This window comes from Hylobates moloch, unplaced genomic scaffold (assembly GCF_009828535.3).
Source record: "Hylobates moloch isolate HMO894 unplaced genomic scaffold, HMol_V3 SCAFFOLD_39, whole genome shotgun sequence".
NCBI lineage: Eukaryota > Metazoa > Chordata > Mammalia > Primates > Hylobatidae > Hylobates > Hylobates moloch.
In genome coordinates this window covers 543,270-569,596 of record NW_026652314.1, presented here as the reverse complement: position 1 = coordinate 569,596, position 26,327 = coordinate 543,270, and the positions used below count along the sequence as shown (strand labels likewise).

Below are 26,327 nucleotides of genomic sequence, written 5' to 3'. Positions count from 1 at the left end.
TACCAGGAACCCTCCAGCTAGCCTGGAGGGGTCCGCACTGCGGGGAGAAAAGCAACAGCTCAGCTCCAACCTCAAAGGTTCCATCACTAGCCAATCGTGACCCGGGGCTTCTCTAGAAAACCAGAAACGCCTACGGGCAGTGAATGGCACTAAGGCCAGCCTATCCGCACGAAGGAGGCGGAAGGGGTGGAGTTGAAATTAACCAATAGGATGGAAGTAGTTGTTGTTGGGAGGGAGGAAGACGCCAGCTAGCGTGCGTGAGGCCGCTCCCGGATAGGGGATGCAGGAAGCTCGTGGAGCCAATAGCCGCGGCGGGCGGGTGGCGGCGCGCGTGCGCGTTGGGCCCCAGGGCTGCGGGCGGGAGGCGGGGACGGTGGGGGAGGGGAGCGGGCTGGAGCGCGGCGGAGCTCCTGCCGCCGCCGCAGCCGCTGCCGCCGCAGCGAAGAGGCCATGTTGTGTGGTGTGTGGGGCGGGGGGAGGAGGAGGAGGGAGTAAAGCCTAGAGAGGAGACGGGAGAGAGACACCACACACACGGCACAAGATGGCCGGAGAGGCAGCAGCACCCCGAGCTGTCAGGTGTTCCGCCGCGGCCGCGAGGCCCGCCGGCCGACGGGGAGCTACGCCTGGACGGCCAGCAGGCCCGCGGGAGTGGGGCGGCCGCGGCTGAGGCGAGGCGGGCCGCGCGCTTCGGCGTCAGAGCCCGCGGCAGAGGCGCCCAGGGCGGCCGGGCCCACGACGCCGAAAGCGCCGCTGCGGTTGCCGCCTCGGAGGCTCCCCCGGGCCCCGGCGGCTGGAACCGGCGCGGGCGGGAGGCTCGGGCGGGCGGTCCGGCCCGGGACTCGGGTTTGGGCGACCAGGAGGTGCCGGTGGCCGCGCTCGGACCCGGTGAGTGGCTCCCCGACTCCTTTTATTGTCCTTTGTCCTTGGGAGGAAAAGCAAAATGTCCTTGAGCGCGCGAGCAGGAGGGGGCGGCGGGCCGGGCCTCGCCGCTCGGCTCTTCTCGCACTGCTCCTCCATGGTTGCGGGCCGGCTCTCCCTGGCGGGATGCGCCTCGGTGCCCTGGGCCCGAGTCGTAGGGTCCCAGGGTAGGGGGCACTCGGGGCCCCGCTGCAGACCCCGCGGGCGGCAGGTGGGCGGGGGGCAGCCTCGTCGCCGGGACTGGATCCGCCGGGAAAGGGGCGGCGGGCGACTGCCAGAGAGAGCCCGAAGGGGATCGGGCGTGGAGAGCCCCTTTCTGTCCTGGTGAGTTATTTTGATATTTAGGGTGAAAAAAATCCCTTTCAGGTTCTCCAACGGAGGAGCTTTTTAACCTCTTTCCGGTGAGGTGGGAACTCATCTTCATGATCGAATTTAAAAGAACAATGGAACCCTGACTACGTTTCAACAAAAATAAAACTTGTTTTTTTCCCTCCTATTGGGTGTTGGCTTTTAACTCTTTCAAAGCCGATTTTGAAACGGCTGCAGTGATACATACGAAGGTACTTGCTGCTTATTAAACCTTTATGACGTTAAGGTTGTCTTTGAAAAATGCAAGTTGGAGGAGTGCTTCTGGTATTTCAGAATTACGAAGACAAGTTTACTGTGTCGTCAAGGCTGTTTAATGGAAATAGATTTGATAATTACGGTGCTAGCTGATGACGTTTGGTTAATGTAGTTTATTTTACCGAGTAATTACGCCAAGATCATTTGATCTCCTGATATTTAAATATGATTAAATACACTGTTTGGTACTTTTTAAAAAGGTCTCAAGGAGCCGTTATCTGCAACTTCTCACAACCTGAATGTTAGAACGTACTTGGGTCAATTCCTAGTCTTTAAAAGTTCATAATTTAATTATTTTTAAGAATTTATATTATCACAAGCCATGATCGAAAAACTTTCACAAAAGAACATTCTGACACCAAATCTCTTCCTGAAGTTACTTTCTCGTAATGTAAATATGAATAAAGTAGGACTGCTCTCGGTAATGGGCGATGAAGAGGAGCCATATTTGTTGCATTTGTTGCATGTATAAAAATCTAGATATGCTTAAAATGGAACAGTATTTTAAAAGTACAGGTTTCATAAAATTTAGTAGAGTTCTCTGTATAGTCTCTAATCTTAAAAAAATGTTTGAAGGGTAATTTTTAAGTGTAGTGGTTTGAAGAACAAACCAGAAGCGCACAAACCTTTGTGTATTTTAGAATATATTTGTCTTCATTCTGCGGAGCTCTTGTGTTGTAAAGGTGCAGAACTACGTAAAAATAGTGTTGGGCAGACTTACATAGTACATCTGAAATCAGATACTGGTTTATTCGACCATATTTCTAAGGGCATTTTTCCAGTAAAATGGTTTTATTTTTTGAGTAGCCTTCCTATAGTGGAACATGTTACATCAGTTGCGCATATCTTGATTTTACAGAATCTGTCTTAAGTACCAATTTTGGTTTTTCAAATGAATGTTTCTGAAATTTTTGAACACTGAAGTGGTTTTAAGTTAATATTCTGAATCTAGTTCTTTAGAATCCTCTTTGAATTGTGAAATGCAAAATAATTGTTAGTAGTTTAATCTGAAAGATCTTTTTACATGATAAATGGGGGAGGAGAAAGACTGAGATGAAAATGTTGAAGACCCTGATTTGAAATTGAGTAAAGGTCTAGATACTATAAGTTTTAGAGTAGCTTTAAAGACAAAGCTAGTATCCCACTTGGTGAGATCAAGTAACTTGTGGTTTAAAATTTAAAGTAACCAGTGGCCATTTTAACTTCACTAATTTCTCTTGGAGGAGCTAATTTTTAATTGCTCATGATTATAAAAGATATTTCCGGATGGTAAGGGAGATGTTAAGATGATTTCTCTTGAAGAATGGTAAACTTTTTCTTTGTTTATTTCCTGTCATAAAAAGAGGGAAAGTAAAAAAAAAAAAAAAAAAAAAAGGTTCATAATCTTAAATCAGTCCGAAAATTTGAATTTTCTGTATTTCCGTTTAATTCAATGCGTTAATCTTTAGTATTGGTCAATATAGCCAAAAGATGAGGAAAACAAAGACTGATAGATACTAAGATAAGAAATAACTGCAACCATAAATGTATACAGGTTGTGTGTCGATGAGCCATCTCTTCAGTTTGCCCATAGATTTTTGTCTGTGGAATGTTTTCTTGTTTCATCACACTGAATCGTTGGCCAAGAAATGCTTGAAAATCAAAACATTAATATCATCTTTCTTCTTTTTTTTAAAGGTGACTTAAGAGATTAAAAATTAATTTGGTTGCTGATGGTTCTGAACAAATAGAGTTCTTTTATTTGAGGTAAGACTGGGTTAATTTTTATTGTTTTGACAAAAATTAGCTTATTAGGTTTTTGTTTTGTCTTTAATAATTTGCATTTCAATTAATCAATGAATGGGTTATCATTTTAAAAAGTTGGGATTATGAATATGAGTAAACTATCAAATAATTTGACAAAAGCCTTTAAGCCTTTTCACTGCAGGAAAGATTAAAAGTATATACGCATAGCCATTGTAACTTAATGTACCCTTTGAATAGTTTAAAATACTGAAGGTCCTTTAAGCCTTTGTTTAATTTTGGGAACAAGAGAAGACTGATTAGATTTTGAGGAAAACCATGAACCAAAGATAGCTTTTTTTCTGTTTAACTCTGTATATTGTGGAAACAATTTTAATCTTTTAAGTATTTAAAGAAATAAACTTGTTGGAGAATTTGAACTAGTTTGCTATTCATACTGATAGATTTTAGGGAAGAACATTTAAAAAATCAGGTTTTGAGCATAGATTTTAGTTTCTTTTTTGTAATTAAAAAGTTTAAAAACCCTTATTTTTACTTGCTATTGTTTGCTTCATAATTAAGTTTAGAATCTTGTTTGTTTTCACCAAAAGGTATGCCATTTTGAAGACTGAGACATTGGAGATTTATCCGAGAGGATAAAGGAAATCTTTGGGAAAGTCAGTATTTTATATAGCAAGTAAGTAAATGTTTTTACCCAACATCTGCAATTGAATAGTTACCAACATTTAAGTAGAAAAATACCCATTAAAGTTTGTTAATGAAACAAACTGTAGGCTGTTTATCACTGAAAGGATGAGAAAACCATCAAATTCCTTTGCCTGATATTGAAACACTTCTATTACTATCAAGACAGTCGATGCATGTTATTTATATTGGAGCAGGAAGACATTTAGTACTTCTTAATAAAATGGTGCTTTAGGATTGTGGTTAAATCTGCAGTAGAGTCATCAAGATTATGTTTTTGCAAATCTGGTATGTACAATCTTCAGCCATTGTTTTTTTTTTTTTTTTGATTGTACAGATCACATTTTAGGAATGGTCTGGAATTTTGCATTTGCTGATCGTAGGATTCTTAACTACATTTCAAAAACTAAATAGACACTTTCATATCTTAGTCATTTAGTAGATTTAAAATCCTCATTTTAATTGTTTTCATGAGTTTTCAAACAGTTCCAAAAATGTGTTGTTTTCTAGGAAATGAGAGTTAATGCATCAAGAGTCCTCTAATTTAATTGCTTAGTAATTGCTTTTAAAGCATAAAAGGTAGAAATAATTTTCATGCGCAGTAGGTATTGGGCCCCCAGCATACCACGTATATCACACTTTAAAATCTTAAAGCTAAATACGTGAATTTAAAAGAATGTCCACTGATATTTTTAAGGAAATACGTGTTTTTTGTAAGTTAATGTTGAATCTGAAAATTAATGTCAAGCTGTTACTAGTGATTGACTAGAGGAAATATGCGGTATAATAATGGGTATCTTGGGAAATTTTAAGAATCGCCAAATGACCAATTAAAATAAGGGCAAGTTTACCTTTTCTTCAAAATTTACGTGGAAAATAAAATACAGTCTTTCAATACTTGGTGTTGGCTTATTCCATTGATTGAAATAGGTGGTAAGAGGAATATTTTTATTGCCTTTGCTTCAGCTTAACTTCTTTTTAATCCTTTTTTGCAGTTCGATCAAATTTCGGTGTACTACAGTGTGCAAGAGAAAACTAAATGTTTGACTTTTAACTGTAGTGTTTTAAAGATACAACATTTAAAAGAACAGTTGAAACATTCCTCACTTCAAAACTTCTTTAACACAAATGCCGAGATTACGGTTTCCTCTGTGCAACTGATGTGATATTGGCATTCCTGTCATTGGGCACTGTTAAGGAAATTGAGAAATGGGTCTCTTATGTGAAGCATAATCTATGTTTAAGTATAAACAGGCAATACATTTATAATGGCCTACGGAAGGTGTAATTTGATTCATAAAAAAGAAAACATCTGGAAAGGGCTAGAAATGTTAAATCAAAGATCCACATGTACTTAGATCTTTGTTAGTGCATATATTCAGTGTTTTGATACTGCTTGATCCAATCTTGTATAATGAACATAATAATTGATTGGCACATGAGGGCAAATGTAAATGTAGATAACTATTATAGATAGATAATATTATATAAGATAAATATAGTGGATCATGTAGATACGATATTAAAGTACTATATTTTATAAGGAAGGTGGATTATTATATATTTACCACTGTTTCTGCTTAAGAACCAAAGTGATACTTACATATTTGTTTTTACCCTAGCATTTTGGGATAATTCTTGAGTCATAAAAATCTCTTGATCAACTTGGTGATTGAATTGGATTGCATTAGTTCTGATAAAAACTGTTTAAAAAATTACCTGACATTCTATAGAAATGAAAGGAGCCATGCTGTGTAATCACAAGGCTTTAATGACATGACATTTATAGATTATATGAAATAGGTAATTTCAAATGTAAATTTTAAGTTTTATTTACTATTATTCATCTTTTTTGATTATTTAAAAATTTGTACTATGGGCAACTAATTTTACTTTTTATCCTCTGAGATTTGATTGTGGAGCGGCATAAGGGGGAGAAAGATAAGTTGAGGACATCTCTTTTATCTTTTGTAATCAGAGGTGGTGATAGAGTGGAAAATAAACACGTTTCGGGGAGACCTACCTTCCAATGTAAATAAGCCCTGCGGTCTTGACATTTTATTCCTTTTGTACCTTCATCTCATAATTTGTATGAAGACTTTAGAGTTCCAAGCTCTTAAGATCCCTATTAGCTCTCAAATTGTGAGATAAAAATAATTGTTAAGGCATGCCTAATTCTCTTATACAAACTTTGTAAATTGATTTCAGAGAAGTGATTAAGGAATTATACTGTCTTTAAACAATATTTAGAATGCTTCAATAAAAGCATGTTTAAGAATTTTTCTAATGATGTAGTAAATGTACCTAATATAAAGTTAAGTGGTTTTATTTAATATTTTTCACCTGACCATGATCATGTTATAAATAAGAGGATTTATAGTTTGCATGCCTGATATAATCTATTTAATTTCCTTTACAAAATTTTTGTACATGAAAGATAAATGTCTTCATTTTACCAGCTACCTCCTTCCATATTGAATGCTTCAGTGCACTTTGATTTTCAAATTGGCTATTACTTTTTAATGTAATTAACCTTTACATTTTAAATTGAAGGATATTCTGATCCTTAGGTTATAAATATGTGACTTGATGGTTTATGTAACATTCAAGTAGCATGTTTTCTATAACAACATGATAAAAGTTTTGATACATACCTTGTATGTTGCTTGACAGATCTGTTTTAGAAAACATTCCTCTGCCTTTTGAAACGAAGCCATGTATTTGAAATTATTTCCCAAACAATTAGATCTTAAGCGTGTACTACACAGTAATCATAGTCATTTTAATTTAGATTATAAAGCTATATTTTAACTTTGAGGTTTGTGAATTTTCTTAGACACATTAATGACTTTATAGTTAATAGGGCTCTCAGATTTTAAGTTAAAAATTGGCCAGGTGCGGTGGTTCACACCTGTAATCTTAGCACTCTGGGAGGCCGAGGCAGGTGGATCACCTGAGGTCAGGAGTTCGAGACCAGCCTGACCAACATAGTGAAACCCCCCCATGTCTACTAAAAAATACAAAAAAAAAAAAAAAAATTAGCTGGGTGTGGTGGCACACGCGTCTGTAGCCCCAGCTACTTGGGAGGCTGAGGCAGGAGAATCGCTTGAACCTGGGAGGCAGAGGTTGCAGTGAGCTGAGATCCACACCACTGCACTCCAGCTTGGGCGACAGAGCGAGACTTCATCTCAAAAAAAGAAAAAAATGGTTTTGAAAACCAAGTTTTCTAAGAAAAGCATAAATGACTAATGATAATATGACAATTGACTAAAGCTGTCCTTACTGTTTAAAAGAAAAACAACGAAAATATGTATATTATACCTGTAAGTTACTAAATCTGAAACTATGATATTATGAAATAGGGTAGGTGGGAATACGAGCAAAATCATCAACTTTCATAGTCTGCCTAAGCTGAATTTTGCTCCCTTCTCCTGTCTTTCCAAGGATGGCAAAGTGATTTTAGATTTTTTGTCAATTTTGGTTGTTAGTAATTTTTGTGAGTGATGCATGGGGAAGGAGATGCTATGGTAGATTATATTAGTGTCAGTAATTTTTGTGATGATGCAAAGTGAGATACATTTTCTGTCTTTGGTGGTGTGAGAACCCTATCTACTGGTAGATAACTTACTTATAAGCACATTATCAGAGCAGTGTGAGGGATTTCCCTTAGACATTTCTTTTACCAAGATTCCTTAAGTCAGTTCTGCCCTTCTCTTAAGGGTTTACTTGGTTTACGATTTGTCTTCACAAAACCTTCTGTTACTGATAAGGTCAGATTAAATTTGGAAGATCAGAAATATGTTGTGTTCCGTTTAAATTGCTTCATTTGTCAATTTCTTGGGGAGATAATTTAGCAACTACTCTTAGAGCAATTTTGAAGCAGATCTTTGCTATATTTCTTGATTATGGTCTGTCCGAATGACTAAAGGAATTCAGATTTGGGAAGATAAACAGGGACTTGCTCTATAATTTGAAAATTAGTCCTAAAGAAGCATTTGGGTAGCGTAGTTTTAACTTAAATCCTAAACTTCATTGCCTTCTAAAAACCTTAAATTGCTACATTTTGTTTTTGTTTTTGGAGATGAGTTTTGCCCTGTTGCCCAGGCTGCTGGAGTGCAGTGGTGTGATCTCAACTCACTGCCACCTCTGCCTCCCGGTTTCAAGTGATTATCCTGCCTCAGCCTCCTGAGTAGCTGGGATTACAGGCGTGCACCACCACACCTGGCTGAGTTTTGTATTTTTAGTAGAGCTGGGGTTTCACCATGTTGGCCAGGGTGGTCTCGAACTCCTGACTTCAGGTGATCCACCCAGCTTGGACTCCCAGAAGTATTGGAATTACAGATGTGAGCCACTGCGCCCGGCCCATTTTCATATTGAACTTTTAAATAAGTTTTCTTTTTGGGGGTGGGATGATTATTGTAATCATACTTGGAAACAGAAGTGATGAAAAAAAGTATATGTTACTTGAGATATGGGAAATGCTGTTTTCCATGTTTAGTTATGAGGTATTTAAGTCCAACTAGTGGAAAGTATGGATATTTTATTTTTTTTTTGAGACGGAGTCTCGCTCTGTTGCTCAGGCTAGAGTGCAGTGATGCGATCTCAGCTCATTGCAACTTCTGCCTCCTGGGTTCAAGCAATTTCTGGCTAATTTTTGTGTTTTTAGTAGAGACGGGGTTTGACCATGTTGGCCAGGCTGGTCTCAAACACCTGACCTCAAGTGATCTGCCTGTCTCCACCTCCCAAAGTGCTGGGATTACAGGTGTAAGCCACCGGGCTGGCTGGATACATTTTTATTATCAAGTATATATTTTAGGAATGATTAGTGTTGGTTTAGTTGAATAGATTGGTACAATTAGTGGTAGTTGAAATGATGTCTATGGTTTCCTAACATTTTGTCTTAGTGTTGATTAAAGACATAATAATGTGAAACAATATGGTAATACTAAGGAATGAGAAAGTGGCCTTACAGGTGGGCAACGTAAACTTTCCTGTAGAAGGATTGAAAGTAAATAGGTATAAGACTAGAAAGTGAAACAATTCTGTACTGTAAGAGTGATGTTGGCTGTGTTAAATAACTAGTTCCCAAACATCAGATCCACCTGGGGAGCCCAGATATTTACTTACGTTTTTGGAGTTCTTAGGGGCTGAAACTTATGCTTGTGATTTTGTAGTAACCTATTCTACAGAGGAGACTCCTGTACAGCCAAATTTGTGATACTCAAGAGCTTGTATGATTTCTGCTTGGACTATATTGTTAATACATACATACATCTTTTGGTCTATTGGCAAATGACCCTTGCAAGATGTTGACATTTTGGGTATAAATCATGGTGCTTAATAATCTGTTTTTGTTTTTTATGTATAAAACTAAATTCTTTTTGTCCTCTGCAGAAATATGAACCTCAAACTGAATCCTCTAAAGGCCCCATACAATGAAGTAGACATTGGTGGAAGCATTTAGTAAGTATTATTCAATTTACATGTTTAATCTGTTTAGAAATTTTAAATACTACTTTGGAAATTTTGAAAATTCGAGTCAGAATTGTAAATAGAAGGATTTAGTGAAACTCAACACAGTACAAAAAAATCAACATGGAAATTTGGCTTATTAATTTACTCCACAATCTATTATTTTCTGCTTTCTTCACTTAGGCAAGTTAAAATGCAAACAAACCCACATTTGAACATACCTCTAACACTATTATAAACGTAGATGTTGATAAATGGTTCCTCTTTGTTTTTGTAAATAAAGTTTTATTGCAACACAGCTATGCGCTTTCATTTAGTTATTGTTTGCAGCTGCTTTCTCAGTATAGCAGCAGCAAGCAGAGGAGTTGTATTGAATGGCCACAAAGCCTAAAATATTTCTCGTCTCATCTATAGGGAAAGTTTATCCTAGGTCCTACAGCTATTCCTTTTGTCAGTGTTGCCTTAACCTGTATAGAACTCAGAAGCCCTTCAGTTCTCTTTTGGTAAGAGAACATAATTTTTAATGATTTCCAATATTATAATTTTAATTAATTAATTTTGAAGTTAAACTTGAAAGCTCAACAAAAAGTTCTTTAGCCTGATTGTCCCTGAAGTTATGCTTTGATGTTAGAAGACATGGTTAGCACCTCTGGAATAGTTTTTCTAACAGTCTGAAAAATACTTGGAAAGAGTTGATGGGAAGGTTGTATAAATGAATTTGGTGATTTCTCAACATGATTTATTTATTTTTATTTTATTTTTCGAGACAGAGTTCCACTGTCACCAATGCTGGAGTGCAGTGGCATGATCTCGACTCATCGCAGCCTCTGCCTCTGGGGCTCAAGCGATTCTCCTGCTTCAGCCTCCAGTGTAGCTGGGATTACAGTCATGGCACCACCATTCCCAGCTAATTTTTGTATTTTTAGTAGAGATGGGGTTTCACCATGCTGGCCAGGCTGGTCTCGGACTCCTGACCTCAGGTGATCCGCACGCCTCGGCCTCCCAAAGTGCTAGGATTACAGGTGTGAGCCACCGCACCTGGCCAACATGATTTATTATTGACAACCTTTTTGGTAATTATATTAGCTACTTCATAAAAATAATTTTTTTTGAATCACATTTGGGAATCTAGATTTTAGATGATAATTTTTGCCTATGGCTACTTTAGCTTACATTGTGTAAATGGCTGCTAGGGCCTGCGAAATAGATTTTATTTTTGGAGGGGGATTTGTTTTTCGATATAGGATGATGAAAGAGATGAAAACTTTTCTAATACAGTACAATAATTGGCTGTGGTCATTTTGAAGAGATCAGTTGCCTGGCATATAGTAGATGCTCAATAAATACTTGGTGTATCAGTATGGCTTCTGTTAAACATTGTTTATCAGCTAGTGTTTTGGATTTAATTTAAAAACAGTGACATCCACTATTAAAACAAGTTTTAATGAATTAAATATTAAATTTTAGGTATGCCTGAAAGCCAAAGTTTTGACTAAAAAAAGTGACAAGACTTCATTTTTTCTCTGCAATTCTCAATTTCTTAGTTTGCATATATAGTCAACTTTTAAACCAATGAGGACAGTACGGAATATTTGATTTGATTGTAAACCTTAAATAAGATGACTCCTTTTCTTAGTTGTCACAATTGACATTAATTTTATAGTTAGTTTTTATGCCCATAAGACCCAGACTTGTTAATATATATTCTACTGAAGATTCAAGGTATCTTGGTAATAAGACAACATACGTGAATTTACTTCTTAGGGCTTTTTTTTTTTTTTTCCTGAGACGGAGTTTCACTCTTGTTGCACGGGATGGAGTGTGGTGGTGCGATCTCAGCTCACTGCAAACCCCCGCCTCCCGGGTTCAATTGATTCTCCTGCCTCAGCCTCCTGAGTAGCTGGGATTACAGGCATGTGCCACCACGCCCCGCTCATTTTTGTATTTTTAGTAGAGATGGGGTTTCACCATGTTGACCAGGTTGGTCTCGAACTCCTGACCTCAGGTGATCTGCTGGCCTTGGCCTCCCTAAGTGATGGGATTACAGGTGTGAGCCATCGCACCCAGCCTCTCAGGGCTTTCTTACATAAATATTTCCACATTTAACGACAGTAGACGAAGAAGATTGAAATCATCGTAAGCACCAAGAATGTTAATTACATGATGAGAAGGATGAATTTTTGCTCTAGGTAATTTTACACCTGTTTGTCCCATCATTGACTTTGAAATAAGTGTTTTAAGTTTTAAAATAATTTGTTACATTAATAATAGTAGCTTTATGATAGCCATCCATTAAGACAATTAGGAATCACTAATTTCTTTCACCTTATGCTACTCTCTGCCCCTGCCCCCCTGCCCCATTTTTCTTTGCTATTAAAAATGGGAAAATTTGCTGAGAAGTAGAGGAAAGGAGATGGTTTTAGGAGAGCCCGTGTAAACCCAATCCAGATGGTGAATCACTTACCTGTGTATCCACCAACAATGTATTTTATCACGTCCCAGTGTTTTTGGAACAAATTTACTAAAGTAGAATTTAAGAAGAATACCAGGCCAGGTACGGTGGCTCAGGCCTGTAATCCCAGAATTTTGGGGAGGCTGAGGGCAGGCACATCATAAGGTCAGGAGTTCGAGACCAGCCTGGCCCACATAGTGAAACCCCGTCTCTACTAAAATTACAAAAATTAGCCGGGCATGGTGGTGTGCGCCTGTAGTCTCAGCTACTCAGGAGGCTGAGGCAGGAGAATCGCTTGAACCCGGGAGATGCAGGTTGTGGTGAGCCGAGATCGCGCCACTGCACTCCAGCTTGGGGAACAGAGACTCCACCTCAAAAAGAAACAAAACAACAAAAAACAAAAAACCTTAGTTGGGTGCAGAGGCAGGTACTTATGTTCTCAGCTACTGGGAAAGCTGAGGTGGGAGGATCTCTTCCACCCAGGAGTTTGAAACCAGCCTGGGCAACGTAATGAGACCTCCATCTTAAAAAATAATTAAAAATACAATGAAGAGTACCTCCATGTTCAACTTTATGTTCTTCTGGATGTATGATACGTGGGAATTTTAAGGGATAGTAGTTACTTGTTGAAGCTTTGTTGCCATTTAAGTTTTTACCTTTGCTATGGGAATGGTACTGTTAGAACATGCACATTATTTTAAAAAGGAAGTATAAACTAGTGAATATCAAAGGGGAAAAATTTTGTTAACCATTTATATTATGAGCTTGAAGGTTATATGTGAAATATAGAAAAGATCTAGGTTGTCTGCTCATGGAATTCTAGATTAAAACATCTCTTCCATGTCTGCAGTAATTCACAAGTTACTGGAAAGGAACATGTAGAGGGCTTTGGTATCTAAACCCTACCCAGTTTTCTGTAGGATCTTGATTTTATTTTAATGCAAGACTGCTGACCCCATGATCCTCTATGTTCTTCAGAGATACTCTTACTGATGATATATAAATGAACTTTGATTCAGTAAGGTCAATTTGTAGGTCTCAAAGTACTTCGGTTATTGTGGTATATCAGAATGATAGTTAACATTTACTGAGATCTTTCTGTATGTCAGGTAATATAAACCCTATGAAAGTATTCTTTCTACAGCCACAAGAGGTAGGTACTATTTTTATTTTGCAGATGAAGAACTGTGGATTTTGTTTCTAAGAAAATTTCCAGGCTCACAGAACTAAGCCTGATTTCTTTTTATTTTTTAGCAAATACAGTTTTTATAAGAATTTGAATTCTATGAAAATACACGGATTACTCCTAAATCTCTGATGCCTCAGTGAACACTTTTTCCTTATTAACAAAATTCTCACTTTTGGCTTTGGATTGGCTTTGCAGGAGTGCAGATTGATCATAGCTTTTTTCATGTCCTAAGAGTTGTCAAGAGTTTTCTCTTGTAGCATTTTTTTCTTTACTTTTTTTTTTTTACTATCTTTAAATATATGACTGTGAGAGTATGATAAATATGCTATTTTCTGATCTCTGCTGTTGTCACATAAACCAATATATTCTGAGTAATTTTGAAATGATATTAATAATGTCATTAGATTTTCTTTTGATTTTTTTTTTTTTTTAAAATAATGGTTTTAGAAGGAAATCTGGATAAATTTTATCTCTGTCCTGTCAGAAAAATATAAAACTTGAGTTTTTTAATTCAGGTACCAAGATGAATAAATTGCATCTATAGATACTGAAATATGACTGTAATTTGATAATGCATTTTCATTCTCAGTGTCATTGTTCATCATAACAGTATTTACATCACCAACTTCATTTAGAGCTTGAATCTTGCAACAATAGAGATTGAAAATAAATTGGTTTATAATTAACTCTTTGACAGAGAATGATGTTTTTACTTTTATACTCCTCTATAGAAGTACATGTCCCTTAATTTTAAGGAATGAACAAGTCAGATGGAAGATTTTTACTGAGATCAGGAATGAATTGAGTAATTTAGTTTTCTTTTTAAAGCTGGGGAGAAATGAGCAAAACCAATTAAGGAGAAATACTTTGCTTTTGATATTTATTACTGATGCTGTGACACTCCCTTTAATCAATGTTTTTTTAATATGGGTGGCAGTATCTCGGTTAACCAAATAACTAAGTAGATTTTTGTATTGTGTATAGTAAACAGTATATCCTAATTGTTGCCAAGGAGACAAGGAAATTACCTAATGGGCTAAAATGCCCTTATATTTATTTACCTCAAATTCAGTCACCCTTGACTGTATCTCCACAAATTCAGATGGAGAGCTGGAAAATTCATAGAGAAGGCCAGGGTTTAAATTTTGTTTTTCAAATTATGTTTGGTCATGATGAATCTGAATCATTTATTTAATGGTAAAATCATCTGACTTCTCACTTCTCCCTTCAGTTCAAATTATTTAAGTAATGGATTTATTTTTCTATGAGAGACATTTGGTATTTTGGTAATGAGAGTGTATTATTTTAGTTGCATATAATTTGAAAACAGCATTTTATGGCAAATCTATCAAGCCAGGCAGATACTTTGCATTTTTGATCTTTTTTTTTTTTTTTTTTTGTGGCTACATCTTTTCTGTATTCTCAGATATATAGTTAAAGATGGTGTCACCTATAGTGGCCATTTTCGTTATCTAAACAAAACCAACATCTGTTAGATTGAAAAACTATGCTGTGATCGACTGCTTTATGTGTGTATGTGTTTTTTTTTTTTTTTTTTTTTTTTTTAATCCCTTAAGATTCTTTTCTATAATTAGTTTTCTTTGAAGAAGCTTGGAAAGTTTTCTGCATTGAGATTTAGAATCCACAGTGTTTCTGTAATTTAGCTTTCCAGGAATTTTGAATTTTAATTTTTGTTTTTACTTTTTATGTACACAGTATAATGATAGTGTTAAATATTAAAAATCAGACTCTTCACTGGGACTTTTTTATAGATACAAATGTATCTGTGGTAGTACAAGGACTTTGTTACTTTGGTGTGGTCTTATCAAGGAGTTGTGTGTGTGTTTTGCATACAACTTTACAATTTCATAGTTGAAAGCTGTTACAAAATTAAAGTTTTGTGTATGGTAGGGTATCTTCAAGGTGGGTGGATGTTTTCTGTTTAAAAGATTAAGATTCCAACAGCATTTTTTTCTTTTAATTTTTTCATCAAGCACCCAGTCAGCTTGAAGAGTTTCAAATGGACCCTACCACTGAGAAATCAAGATGGCAGCCTACTATGGGGAATTGAGGAAAATGGATTAATACAAGAGTCCTGTGATAATATACAACCAAGACAGGGTTCTTTTAACATGGAATCCATGCAGTGAATGAAGACATAGGTTTCTTACCCAACACAAATGGACAGTGGATTTGACTTTCTAAAGACTTTTTTTTGTGGACATTTTGACATTTGGAGAAGAAAGATGGCACACTAACCCAGATAATAGTTTTTATGCCTGGAATTTTTTGCAGTTTGATTTGTATGAGTATGACCTCTTGAAATGTTAACTTTTAATAAAATTTATAACACTTAAAAATTTCTCAGTTTGGGTTTTTTTTTTTAAGTGGAAGTTTCATTCAATGTTTAGTTTTATTTTAGTAATACTTTGGCCTTTGTAGTTGCCGAGTGGTAAAGTATACTGAATATGAATAAAGCTGGTAAATTGGAAATGGTGTAATCGAAAACATTTTACTTGGTTTATGAAGATTTATCGTTTTTCACAAAGTTGTGCTCTTAGATGGTCATTTGGTTTAAATACTGTTTGTGCTTTCATGAAACACCTTTCAAAACAACTCAATGGGTAATAATAGAATCTGATTTTAATCTGCCACAAGATTTTAATGAACTTGAAACAAACTGCTTGTTGCTCCAAAATTCAGGATGAGTGATACACATATACTTCTGAATTATTTTGTGTTGACTGAAATGGTTTAAGCTTTTTAATACTATAAATACATCTTGCTGTAGAATATTCATCTGAATATTTAAATTGATGTCTCCTATTGTCTTACTATTAGAGGAAGAAGTGTTGAATTTATGGGTTAGGGTCCTTGGAGTATTCACAATTTTTTAAATTCAAAATTATGTGTGTAATCCATTTTATATAACTTTGAAGTAGGATTAATATCTTGTATTGTCTTTATTTTGTACAATTGGGAATTTAAAATAAATGAATTGCACCCTGCCATAGATTACTTATGTTTGATTTTTAAATGCCAGGTTTTCATTTATTACTAATCAACTGATACCAGTTTTGGTAACTATTACAAAGGTGGTAGGCATTACTTTGGTAGACAAAATGAGTTCTTGATTCTGTTTTCCCATTTTACATGAGAAGAATAAATAGTTCAGGTTAAATTGTTTTGTGTTAATCATACTGTTTGTGATTCATGTCAAATACTGCAGCATACACATCCATGGTTAATACATGTGCACCATTTGTTATTGACTGATGTGAGGCGGTTGGTCTTTGTCAAATTCAAAAATGGAATTTTGGATTTTGATCTTGGTACAAAATTTATCTTTGTTTGTAGGGTATGGAATTGAAACAGTTTGGATTATGGATTTTACCTAGATTGGACGTTGTTTTGTTTGGTGTAAATCTAAAGTGGATTTCTTCAGTGAGGGAGGGACATGGTTCTGGCAGATTATGTTGAATAAGGAAAGTTGATTGGATTTTTTTGGGTGTGTGAATATGCTTGTCTGAATGGAGTGCTTGGTAGGATATTGATTTTGGAATTAGTAATTTGTTTCTGTGGATCTCATGGTTTTGATATTTAGGAGAATTTGCTTTGTGATACTACTTTGATAATTTGCAATCACGTATGTCCTATTGTTAATAACATTGTTGAAATGGGTGTATACTTATTTGATTTGAAATATAAGGGAAGTGTTGGGATATGTGTTTTCTGTTGGATTTGGACGTGGAGTTTCTTGGGTTACTGATTGAAAGGTGATCGTGGTTGGACCATACTCTTGAATTTTTGCCTGAATCAGTGTGGGAAGTAAATATATTGTGATTATGAGAAGTTTCTTTGGAGGGAGGAGTGTAATATTTTCAAGGTTATATAATGGGTTAAAGAATTTTGTGAAAGAACAAAGAAAAATGGATATTCTTGAATAAAAATTGGTTGCATTAACTTTTGCTCCAATGCAACTTGAACACTAGGGAGGCGCTCTTGAGTTGTAAAAATTACCCCTTTCTTCCAGTTGAGATGGAAAATTCCCCCTTAAATTTTGTCTTTAGATTATTTTTAGGCATCATAAAGAAGGAAAAACTTGAATTTAGTTTATGAAATTAAGGTTTTACTTTTATTTAGCAATCATTTCACCCATTGGGGGATTAATTTTTAAAAAGATTAGTACTTAGCTGAGCTTTAGATTCTCTAAGAATTATCCCTTTTTCAAAATGGCTTTATAAAACACCACTTCCTGTCCAGGGAGGAAGTTATTTTAGCTCAAGGACTGAAATATTTAGCAGATCTTTAGACAAAAGGAACAAATTACATTTCTCTCTGGCTTAAAAAGGGTGCTTGAGCCAGAGGGGGTTAAGAAGCCCTCCCCCCTCCCCCTGTTGGGGTGGTCTGGAGGGGCAGGGAGGTGTGGGGGTGGGGGTCCTTAGGCTCCCTGGGATGGAGGATCTCTCTCTCTCTCTTTTTTTTTTTTTTTTTTTGGTGGAGATGAAGGGGTGGGTCTATGGTACATCACCTGAGTTGTGGGGTAAATGTAGAGAGTGTCAATCAAAGGCAGAGCTCTCAGAGCTGGGAAGGAGGCTCTAGATGGCGGCTGTGCCTTAGAGAGAGCGCGCTCTGCTCCCTGCCTTTGCCTCACTTTACGCAACTTTCCCTAACTTTCGGGCAGCCTCAGGGGGCCCCCGTAGCCCCCTGTCTTTCCTAGGGACTTACTGGGGTCGATTCGAACCTTTTTTTGGGAGAAAAGCAGCTTTTAGGAGCTTTCTTTTCGTGCCTTGTTGGAAAGAAGCAGCCGTACTGAGAGCCCAGGTCGTTGTTTTTTCCAGCTTAGAAGCCATGGCGCACCTCCATTTTTGTGCGCTCTCCTAATGAGGTTTTTTTTCTTTCGGACCTGTTTTAGTATTAATTATTGCTTTATTTTTTTGACCAGTTAACATATTTGAGGGTTATTTTATTTATTTTTCGTTTTTTAACGGAGGATTTTGCCTTTATTTTTAATTATTTGGGATCTGATATTTTTCTACTAGTAGATAGGACTCTTGCTTTGGACATACTACATGGATCAGGTAAGTTCACGATCATTGGTGATAATTTTAAAGATTTATTTGTTAAAGTTTGCTTTGTTTTCTGTAAATACGAGAAATTCTTGGATGACGCAATAAGATACAGAGATTGTTATTTGTATCTAGTGTGCTACTTTGAGAAAGTTTCCTTATTGATAGTGATGCTTCCACTGTTCGGTTTATCCTGTTGTTTTTTCTTTTAAGGAAAAAATAGAAATATTTAGTTTTTTGGTGCTTACCGTTGTTGTGTTATAACAATATCGTTAACATCGTCAGGACTTTGTTCCTGATAATAAAAAGCATCGATAGAAGCCGGGACCTTACCTTTCTTTCAACTTTTGACAGTAAATACCTGGGCACAGGACTTCAAAGCAAACACAGATTCCCCCTCCCCCTTAATATTTAAGAATTAAAAGATGATGAGAAATAAGGACAAAAGCCAAGAGGAGGACAGTTCGCTACACAGCAATGCATCGAGGTATGAGCTATCAACTTTCTTCCTTTTTGTCTTTTTTTTTGGGGGAGAAACCTCAGCTTACAATTGTTTACCTTGACAGACATGGATTGCTGTCTGTTTTATTGTGTTTTTCTAATTTGGATTCGTTTTTTAAAGCATGACCTTGAGATTGCTAATATGCCACACCCTAATTTTTTGGTAGCAATTTATGAAAGTTGAGTTGTGACTTAAGGCCTCTTACAGCAGTCAAAAGGTAAGGTACCTTTATTCAAAGGGGCCTTTCCTGTAATGTACAGTTTTTCTGTCAGTAAATTTCAGTTTTTAGGTTTTTGTACTGCAGAAAAATGACCTTGTCGGTTTAGCCATTGCTGCATTGCACCATTTTACATACAAGGCAAATTTTTTCTTTGAAGAATCCAGGATATCTAAACTTGTAACTGAGGGCCATAGAGAAGCCTTGTAGTAGTAAATTATAGTAAATAGACATATCAGAAAGTTATATGAATGAAAAAATGTACATTTAAAAACGAAATCACTTAAAGGACCCTTTGACTGATGCCTCTCAGTTTATATTTTTATGTGACTTTATATTTCTTTTGATACACTTGACATTTTAGGAAATTTTGATGTGATTTATCAAAACCTTTACTTGATGGTTAGAGTTCCTGCATTTATGAAATCAAATCTGTAATAACAGAAATCCTGGAATACTCTTAATATACTTCTATTTTGTGTTTGTTCCTATGATCATATTTACAGTTGTATATTTTACATTTAAATTATTTTAAGGTTTGCATTTGTATGCTTAAGACATTGATTTCTTGTTGGTAGATGTATTTTATCCTCACAATTTAGATGTAGCTGCTTTAAATTTATTGATGTATTTCGACAGAGTCGTCTGGAATGCTTTATCTTCTGAAGCTTACAAATGTACTGTTTGTGCATATCATGATGTGTTTCACATTCCTTGGAGTACCTTGTTAGTGATGAAGTAATAAAGCCTCTAAGATGTTTTTGTTGTATGACCTCTGTATATTAATTTTAAAAAGTACATATGAATGCATTTTTTGGTGTTCTTTATGCATTTTCATATTATAAATTTTAAATCATGCAGTTTAACAAGGATGTGATTCATGTGGTTTTCCTTCCCAATTTTATTTTTACTTTTCTAATTTTTATAAATAATACACTTTTCTATTAGGCTAGTGAATTTGAAAGTTTTGAACACGATGTATTACTAATATGCTGAATTCTATTTATTTTATGTGACTAAAAGCATATTGAGCCTTGCTTTAGAAAATAAGTTACCAAATTTTTTTGCATTGAGTTGTCACCCAGTTTGTAGTGCTGTCTTAATTGAATTGCCCATGTAAATTACTAGATTAAATTGAGGACAGAAAAGTTTTTTACTCATCCTAAACTTTTTTTCTGGAAAGTAATGACAATTTGAAGAAATGAGAACCTCCAGATATATTTGGCAAATTATATTAAAGATTCAGCACTAAAATTGTTGCTCCCTTGAGTGTATCATTTGCATAGGTCTCACATGGGTTTTGGCTTTCTTATGCAAGGTTTGTGGTTAACATCATTGATGAGACTATGCTTTCTAATTTAAAAAAATTGAGCAGTGTTGGTATTCTTTCAGTATTTTTACTCTCACCTGGAAAACTACCTGGAAGTTGTCAGGCATTTGCCTACTGGTAGTGGAGGTTACAGCTGTACATGAAGCATGTACTGACTGTACTTTTAAATTCATTTGTCAAGTATACTTTGAATCATATACCTGATGGATGTCCAAAAATATTTAAGACTCTTTGAAAAGAAGATACTTTTAAATTAGTTATCCTAAATTTCATACCTTAATACATGTACATAATTATGACATCACTTCCTTTTAAAATTGTGCAGCTGTAGAATGTTACTGGTGTTTTAATGTGGTGGATAATATTCTAGTGAGCTGAACTGTCCCTGTAATTAGTACTTGGTTCCTTCTGCCATCAGAGTTTTTATTGCCCAAAGTATAGTGTTTAGGGAATACTACGAAAATCACCTTTGCAGCCTGAGCCACAGAAGAGGAAATGAGTTTGCAGGTCAAGTAAACTTTGGTCTGAGAATTACTTTAGGATCTGGAAGGAATGAGTGCAAGTTTAAGTAAATCTGGTGATATCCTGTTTTTGGAAATAGTGCAGTAGTTAATAGTGGTTATATAAGTTTGTATTTTAATTTGAAGTTAATGCTAAAGTCTTACACTTTATCAGGATTTTTGAAAATTAAACGCGATTTTAAAAACATTTGATATTTGTAAAATTTCTAAGTATTTAAAACAAAGTTTTAATGATGGACATACGAGAAGTATACCATACTTTTTATCTGAATAATTTGCAGCTTGGGGATAACTTAAGTAACATCAAAGAATGAAAACGGGACTCTGTGCACACAATGAGTTCAGTGTGTTCTCTGGGGCACCACGTTAGCAATTTATCTTAAGAATTGAACGAGTTTATTAAATTTATCTCCAAATCGTCTGCCTTTGAGGCAGATTTATTTTTATAACCTGAGGTGCAGGTAAATCCTACAATTTTCAGGGGCACTTTACCAGTTATTCTAAAAGGCTGGGGATGATTAGAAATGGCATAATGCAGTTACTTGTGTACTAGAACAGGCAGTTTAACTGGCAGCCATTTTATGACGCTGATAATACATTAAAAAACGGGATTTTGGAGAAGACTGAATCTAAACTAATTGAAATCTGAAATACCAAAGCCTATTTCCTTCCCCCTCTCTGCTCTTCTGGGGAGCTCTGGTGCCGAAATAAAAGGCAGCTCGATAGTTAGGGCACGCAGCAGCTCTTTGAGCCCCTGGCATCTTGGTGCAGGTCCAGCTCAGTCACAAAATGGCTGTTCCTTTGTGCCGCAGCGCTGACAGACATACTGCATTGCACTGTGTACTCGCCAAACAGCAGGAAGTTGCCGTGCCGAGTTCAAAGGCCGGCCGGAGCCGGCGCGGGGTGCTGATTGGCTGTGCGCGCGCCTGGTAACAGCAGGGTCAACGGCGGCGCCTTCGGTAGCCCCCGCCCCGTGACGTCAGACGGCTCCGCGCGGGGGCGGGGAGAGAACGCAGTGACGTCTGGCCGCGTGCGCGTGTCGGGCGCTTTCTCCTCCCCCTACCCAGGGAGCCGCACGCCGAGGGGAAAAGGAAGGGAACTGTAGTTGGGACTTTCCGGTGGGCGGCTGCTTTCCTGGACGCGTTTGCTCCTGGCAGTCTTGGTCCGCCCTTGCCTGTAGCGGTCCGCACCCTGTAGTGTGTATTCTTTTGCTCATTTCCGGGAATGGTTTATCTTCTTTGAGAAGCGGCTGCTTTTGGAGAAAAAGTACAGTCACTATTTATAAATCTTAAAGGCACTATTTGGAAATTTTAAAATAGAAAATTTGCCCAGTTTTTGCATTTTCCCTTTTCATACCTTAGCGTCCCTTCTCCTCGCCCCCGTGCAGTGTGAAGAATGAGTGGGTTTTTGTTACCATTGACCAAAACGTTTTGAGTGTCAGAGGCGGATAGTTCTACTTTAGTGAAAACCTTGACGGGTCTTAACAGCTGTTTAATACATGGCTCATAAACAAAGGCAGGATTATTTGAACTTGTCCCCGTGCGTTTTTATTTGGTACCGTACATTTTCTCAGTTGGCATTTGATGGAGAAAAACTCAGGTCAGTATGTGCTAAGTACTATATATTTAAGATTCACAGTAGGATAGTTTAATAGAAAATAGAAAATTTCACGTTTAATAACATTAAAAAGTGGCAGAATACAGTGTTAGGCAACCATTACTATCTAAGTAAATGTTAGAAAACTACTCTTTTCCGTGTTAATAGCACTTGCTAATGCGAAGTGACTGACAACTTGGCTGATAGTGGGGTCACTTGGCCAAATCTTCAGAATTATCTTTCCTAGGCCTCCACTTCGGGAATTCTGAGTCCCAGTAAACGGTTGGGTTTATGCTCACTGGTTTGCCTTGTTTGGAAACCTTTACAAGGATTTCTGGTTAAAACTTCATCTTTCAGCAACGATGTCTTAATTAAATTACACATACTGAATTTAAGCAAGCAAGAAATTCAGTGGATTTATCTACTGTGGAGAAAGTTTTTTTCCTGCCATACTAGAGTTTTTTAGCAGTTGAAAGGAGTAGGCTGTCCTGTAGTTAGCCTTAGTTCAAAGTTATTTTAGTAAAGTGTGTTACTTCAAAGGAGATGTTGACCTCTTCAGTGCAGGTGACATTTGCTTGGGCGTATGTCAAGTTTTTGAATACAGTCTGTGAAAGTTAAAATTCACTATGATAGTGAGTTTTGTAGGTTCTCATAATATAGGTAGGTTCTTGGGGAAGAATTATTTGGATAGTTTAGGAAAACTAGCTGAAATTGCTTTTTCTGTTACAGAGAAGTGTTCATCAAAGAATTTGTACCTGATTTTAAAATTATATGCTCAAATGTATATTGCGTATAAAATACTAAACATCTTCAGAGAATTAAGTACTTGTAGAACTTGATGAACATTTAACTGTAGCTTCCAACTTTAAAGTATACCTGCCACAAGAACAAAGGTAGTAACCTCACCTCCCTTTTTGTGTAGAGACTGAATTCTAATTAGTTGTGTTAATATTTTAATATTTGCTGAATACCTTTCAATTCCTAAAACTGGGGTCAAAGTAGTCAACATTGCACTTAGTTATTTTTTAAGAGGATATGAACTATTCTGTTATTTAAGATACTTTAGCCTAAATACCATTATGAGTTAAAATGCATACCATGATACAACAATTTACCTATTAACTGTTGACACTCTTGGAGCCAATTAAGTTTTTTAAAGAACCAGTGTTCTTAGGTATGTTGAGCCTTCTATTTTTTTTCCCTGTGATGTGGAGAATAGCATCAAGTAGCAAGAAAAGAGTGTTGATCGATTTCTCTCTCTCTCTCTGTATCCTTGCTCTTTAAAATATGCATTTTCGAACTAGTATTTGGCCCTTAGGGAGTTAGTATCTTTGTAAAGATTTAAGTCAGCAGAGGAAGGTGGGCAAATGATATTTTCGATAAGGACTATTGGTTGTGACAACTGTAGCAAGTTATTGCTTGAGGAGTGAATCTGGAAGTTTATTTGAATTTTTATTAAAACTCACAGATTTTATCATTAGTTTACTCTCCCTTACCCCCAAATACAACAACTGACAGTTACGAGAGACCTCCTGAGACCACTTGGTATTTCCAAACTCTGATACACTAAGTTTGTTTCTGGCATAAAAATTGAGTGACTGCTCTGTGTCAGCCGTTAAATTTTTTCTTGCTATGAGCCATCTTTTTTTTCCAAGATCCTTTAGTTTTTAGCTTCTTCCTGGTAACCTTAGAACTTTGCTTCCTTGAAGAACTTGGCTTTCTTGAATTGGTGTCACTTGAACAAAGAAACTAAAAAAAAAAAAAATTCCTCTAAGAGTATTTTGTATACAGGTGAAAGTAACTTTGTGGCTTGGTTACACTGGCTGTGTCACAGCTGAGTAACTCCCTCCTGCGCTTCAGCTTGACTAAACATTGAGTTCACATGTATACCTTTGCAAAGTTGCCAATCACAACTTGTTTTGGAACTTTAGGGTTATCAGTGTAAAGCCTGAGTAACAAAACTTGACTCTGTCATCCAATGTCCAGGCTGGACTGTATTTTTATTTTGTAATCAGTAATTCAGCACAATGCTGGAACACATTACTCACATTTGTCTTATGACCCTTTTTTGTAATCAGTGGAATCTTTAATAAAGCAAGTCTAGGGGGAGAGAGATCTTTCTAAAAAAAGGGTCCTATATACTGAATATATTTGAGCCCTGGTTATGAAGTGAGGGACAAGGCTTTTCTTTTTGAAATAAATGATGGAGGACATAGATATGTGGTAGCCATTCATGCTACATGATTTAGCATTTTATTGTTAATATGTTTGGTTATGGGTCTCTTTTGTTATTTCAACATGTTCTGGACTGGATATCATACTGAAAAGTATTTCAGTTCTCATTATTGAGTCCCCGTAGTTTGGGGAAAATGTGATCACTGATGTTGAAGGAGAGAATGCTTCAGAAGCATCTCGCTAAGGCAGCATTGTAGAGATAGTCTTGATTTTATACTTTGAATTTAATTCTGATGAGTCATTTTGTCACTTGTGTATGCCTGTTACCTCTGTGCCTGGCAAGAGCTAGGTACGAGTTCAACTTTTACTTTAGTCCTGAAAATTTTTATTCCCAGTTTAGGCCAGTGAAGAAGCACTTATGATTGGACTTGTAATTGTCTCATTTTAAAAATGTAGATAATGGTCATCTTCATTGGGTCATGAAGATGAAATAGCGCCCATAAAATGTTTAGCAAAGAGCCCATCACATTAAAAGTGCTCAATAAATGTAAGCTTTTAGTAAGGTTATTTTATTCTTACTGTTTGTTTCATTTTACTTTCTTGTACCCCTCCTTCCTGCATGTCCTAAGTTCCTCTTCAAGAGCTAGGTTGGCCCTGAGGAACTCGCTGGTTGTCTTGGCCTACCAGGAGAGTTCGTTTAGGCCAGTTACAGGAGAGATTTGTGAGAATGATTTTAGGAGGCAAGTCCCCATTTAGTCAGCTTGGGTGCGTTTTACAGTTCATCCTCTCTTAGAATTTTTTTTTTGTTTTTTTTTGAGAAGAGCCAGCCTTTTGAGAGAGCATATGACTTTTGCTGGACTACAACAGCTTCTTGTGTGAATCACAGCCCTGCTTTTTGCCAGTTAGTCTGAGTAGATAACTACCCACCCCCACCCCCACAAGCTGATAATTATTGCCCTGGTTTATCCTCTGTCTCATTTCCCCTCTCAAGCTGTTATAGAATGAATACTGAATACTATGGTGCAGTGCTCCATGGATATAAATGTAACAGCAGTAATATTTACAACCAATGTCTAATTGGCTGTAGCTTGCTTTCAGTGTTCAGTCTAAACCATAGGACTATATATTTGTCTTAGCATAATGCCGAACATGCAAGTCTGCTTAAACTAGTCTTAAGATTTGTGTGTTTTGGGTTTCCCCTACTTCCTCTATTTCCTGTCCTTTTTGGGTTATAGGTCAGTTGGGTTCTACTTTTTATTCCCATTTCAGACTATGGAGAGCTGCTAAAAATACCAGTGTCCAGCCCTGCCCCTAGGATCTAGTTAATTTTTAAAAGCTGTCCGTGTTTCAAATTTGCATGTGTTTCTGTATGTTCGCAGCATCTCCATGTGTGTTCAAATGTGTGTTCTGATGGAGCACTTCGTGTACTTGCATTCTTTTCTAATAACCCTTGGTCTTTCCATTGCCTGTCCCATTTTTAAATTCCTTTTTTGGTCTTAATAGCTGCTTGAGTTAGGACCTCTGGAAGCAAAAGTGGGGTAGGATGCTGACGGGGAATTGTAGGCTTGATGGAAGAGGATATTTCTATATTAAATGTCATGGCAGATCCAGTTCTAGGCATACCTTTAAAATGTATACACAGGCTGGGTGTGGTAGCTCACTCCTGTAATCTCAGCAGTTTGGGAGGCCCAGGCAGGCGGATCACTTGAGGTAGGGAGTTCGAGAACAGCCTGGCCAACATGGTGAAACCCTGTCTCTACTAAAAATACAAAAATTAGCTGGACATGATGGTGGGTGTCTGTAGTCCCAGCTACTCGGGAGGCTGAGGCCGGAGA

The 26,327-nt window shown here is 37.0% G+C and overlaps 1 protein-coding gene across 6 annotated transcripts in view; it reads left to right on the top strand.

Annotated features, from left to right (window-relative positions):
* The first annotated feature begins 455 nt into the window (after nucleotides 1-455).
* The window catches only part of LOC116463509 (chromodomain-helicase-DNA-binding protein 2), a 143,824-nt gene continuing 117,952 nt past the window's right edge, over nucleotides 456-26,327 (top strand). For 2 of the 6 annotated variants that reach the window (XM_058434679.1, XM_032146640.2), the window contains exons 1-5: nucleotides 456-885; nucleotides 3,220-3,288; nucleotides 3,876-3,961; nucleotides 9,364-9,432; nucleotides 15,077-22,320. In XM_058434679.1, coding sequence (XP_058290662.1) covers nucleotides 22,220-22,320 — 101 coding nt within the window. In that variant the 5' untranslated portion in view covers nucleotides 456-885; nucleotides 3,220-3,288; nucleotides 3,876-3,961; nucleotides 9,364-9,432; nucleotides 15,077-22,219. The other 4 variants (XM_058434680.1, XM_032146636.2, XM_058434684.1 and 1 more) reach the window with 4 other exon arrangements.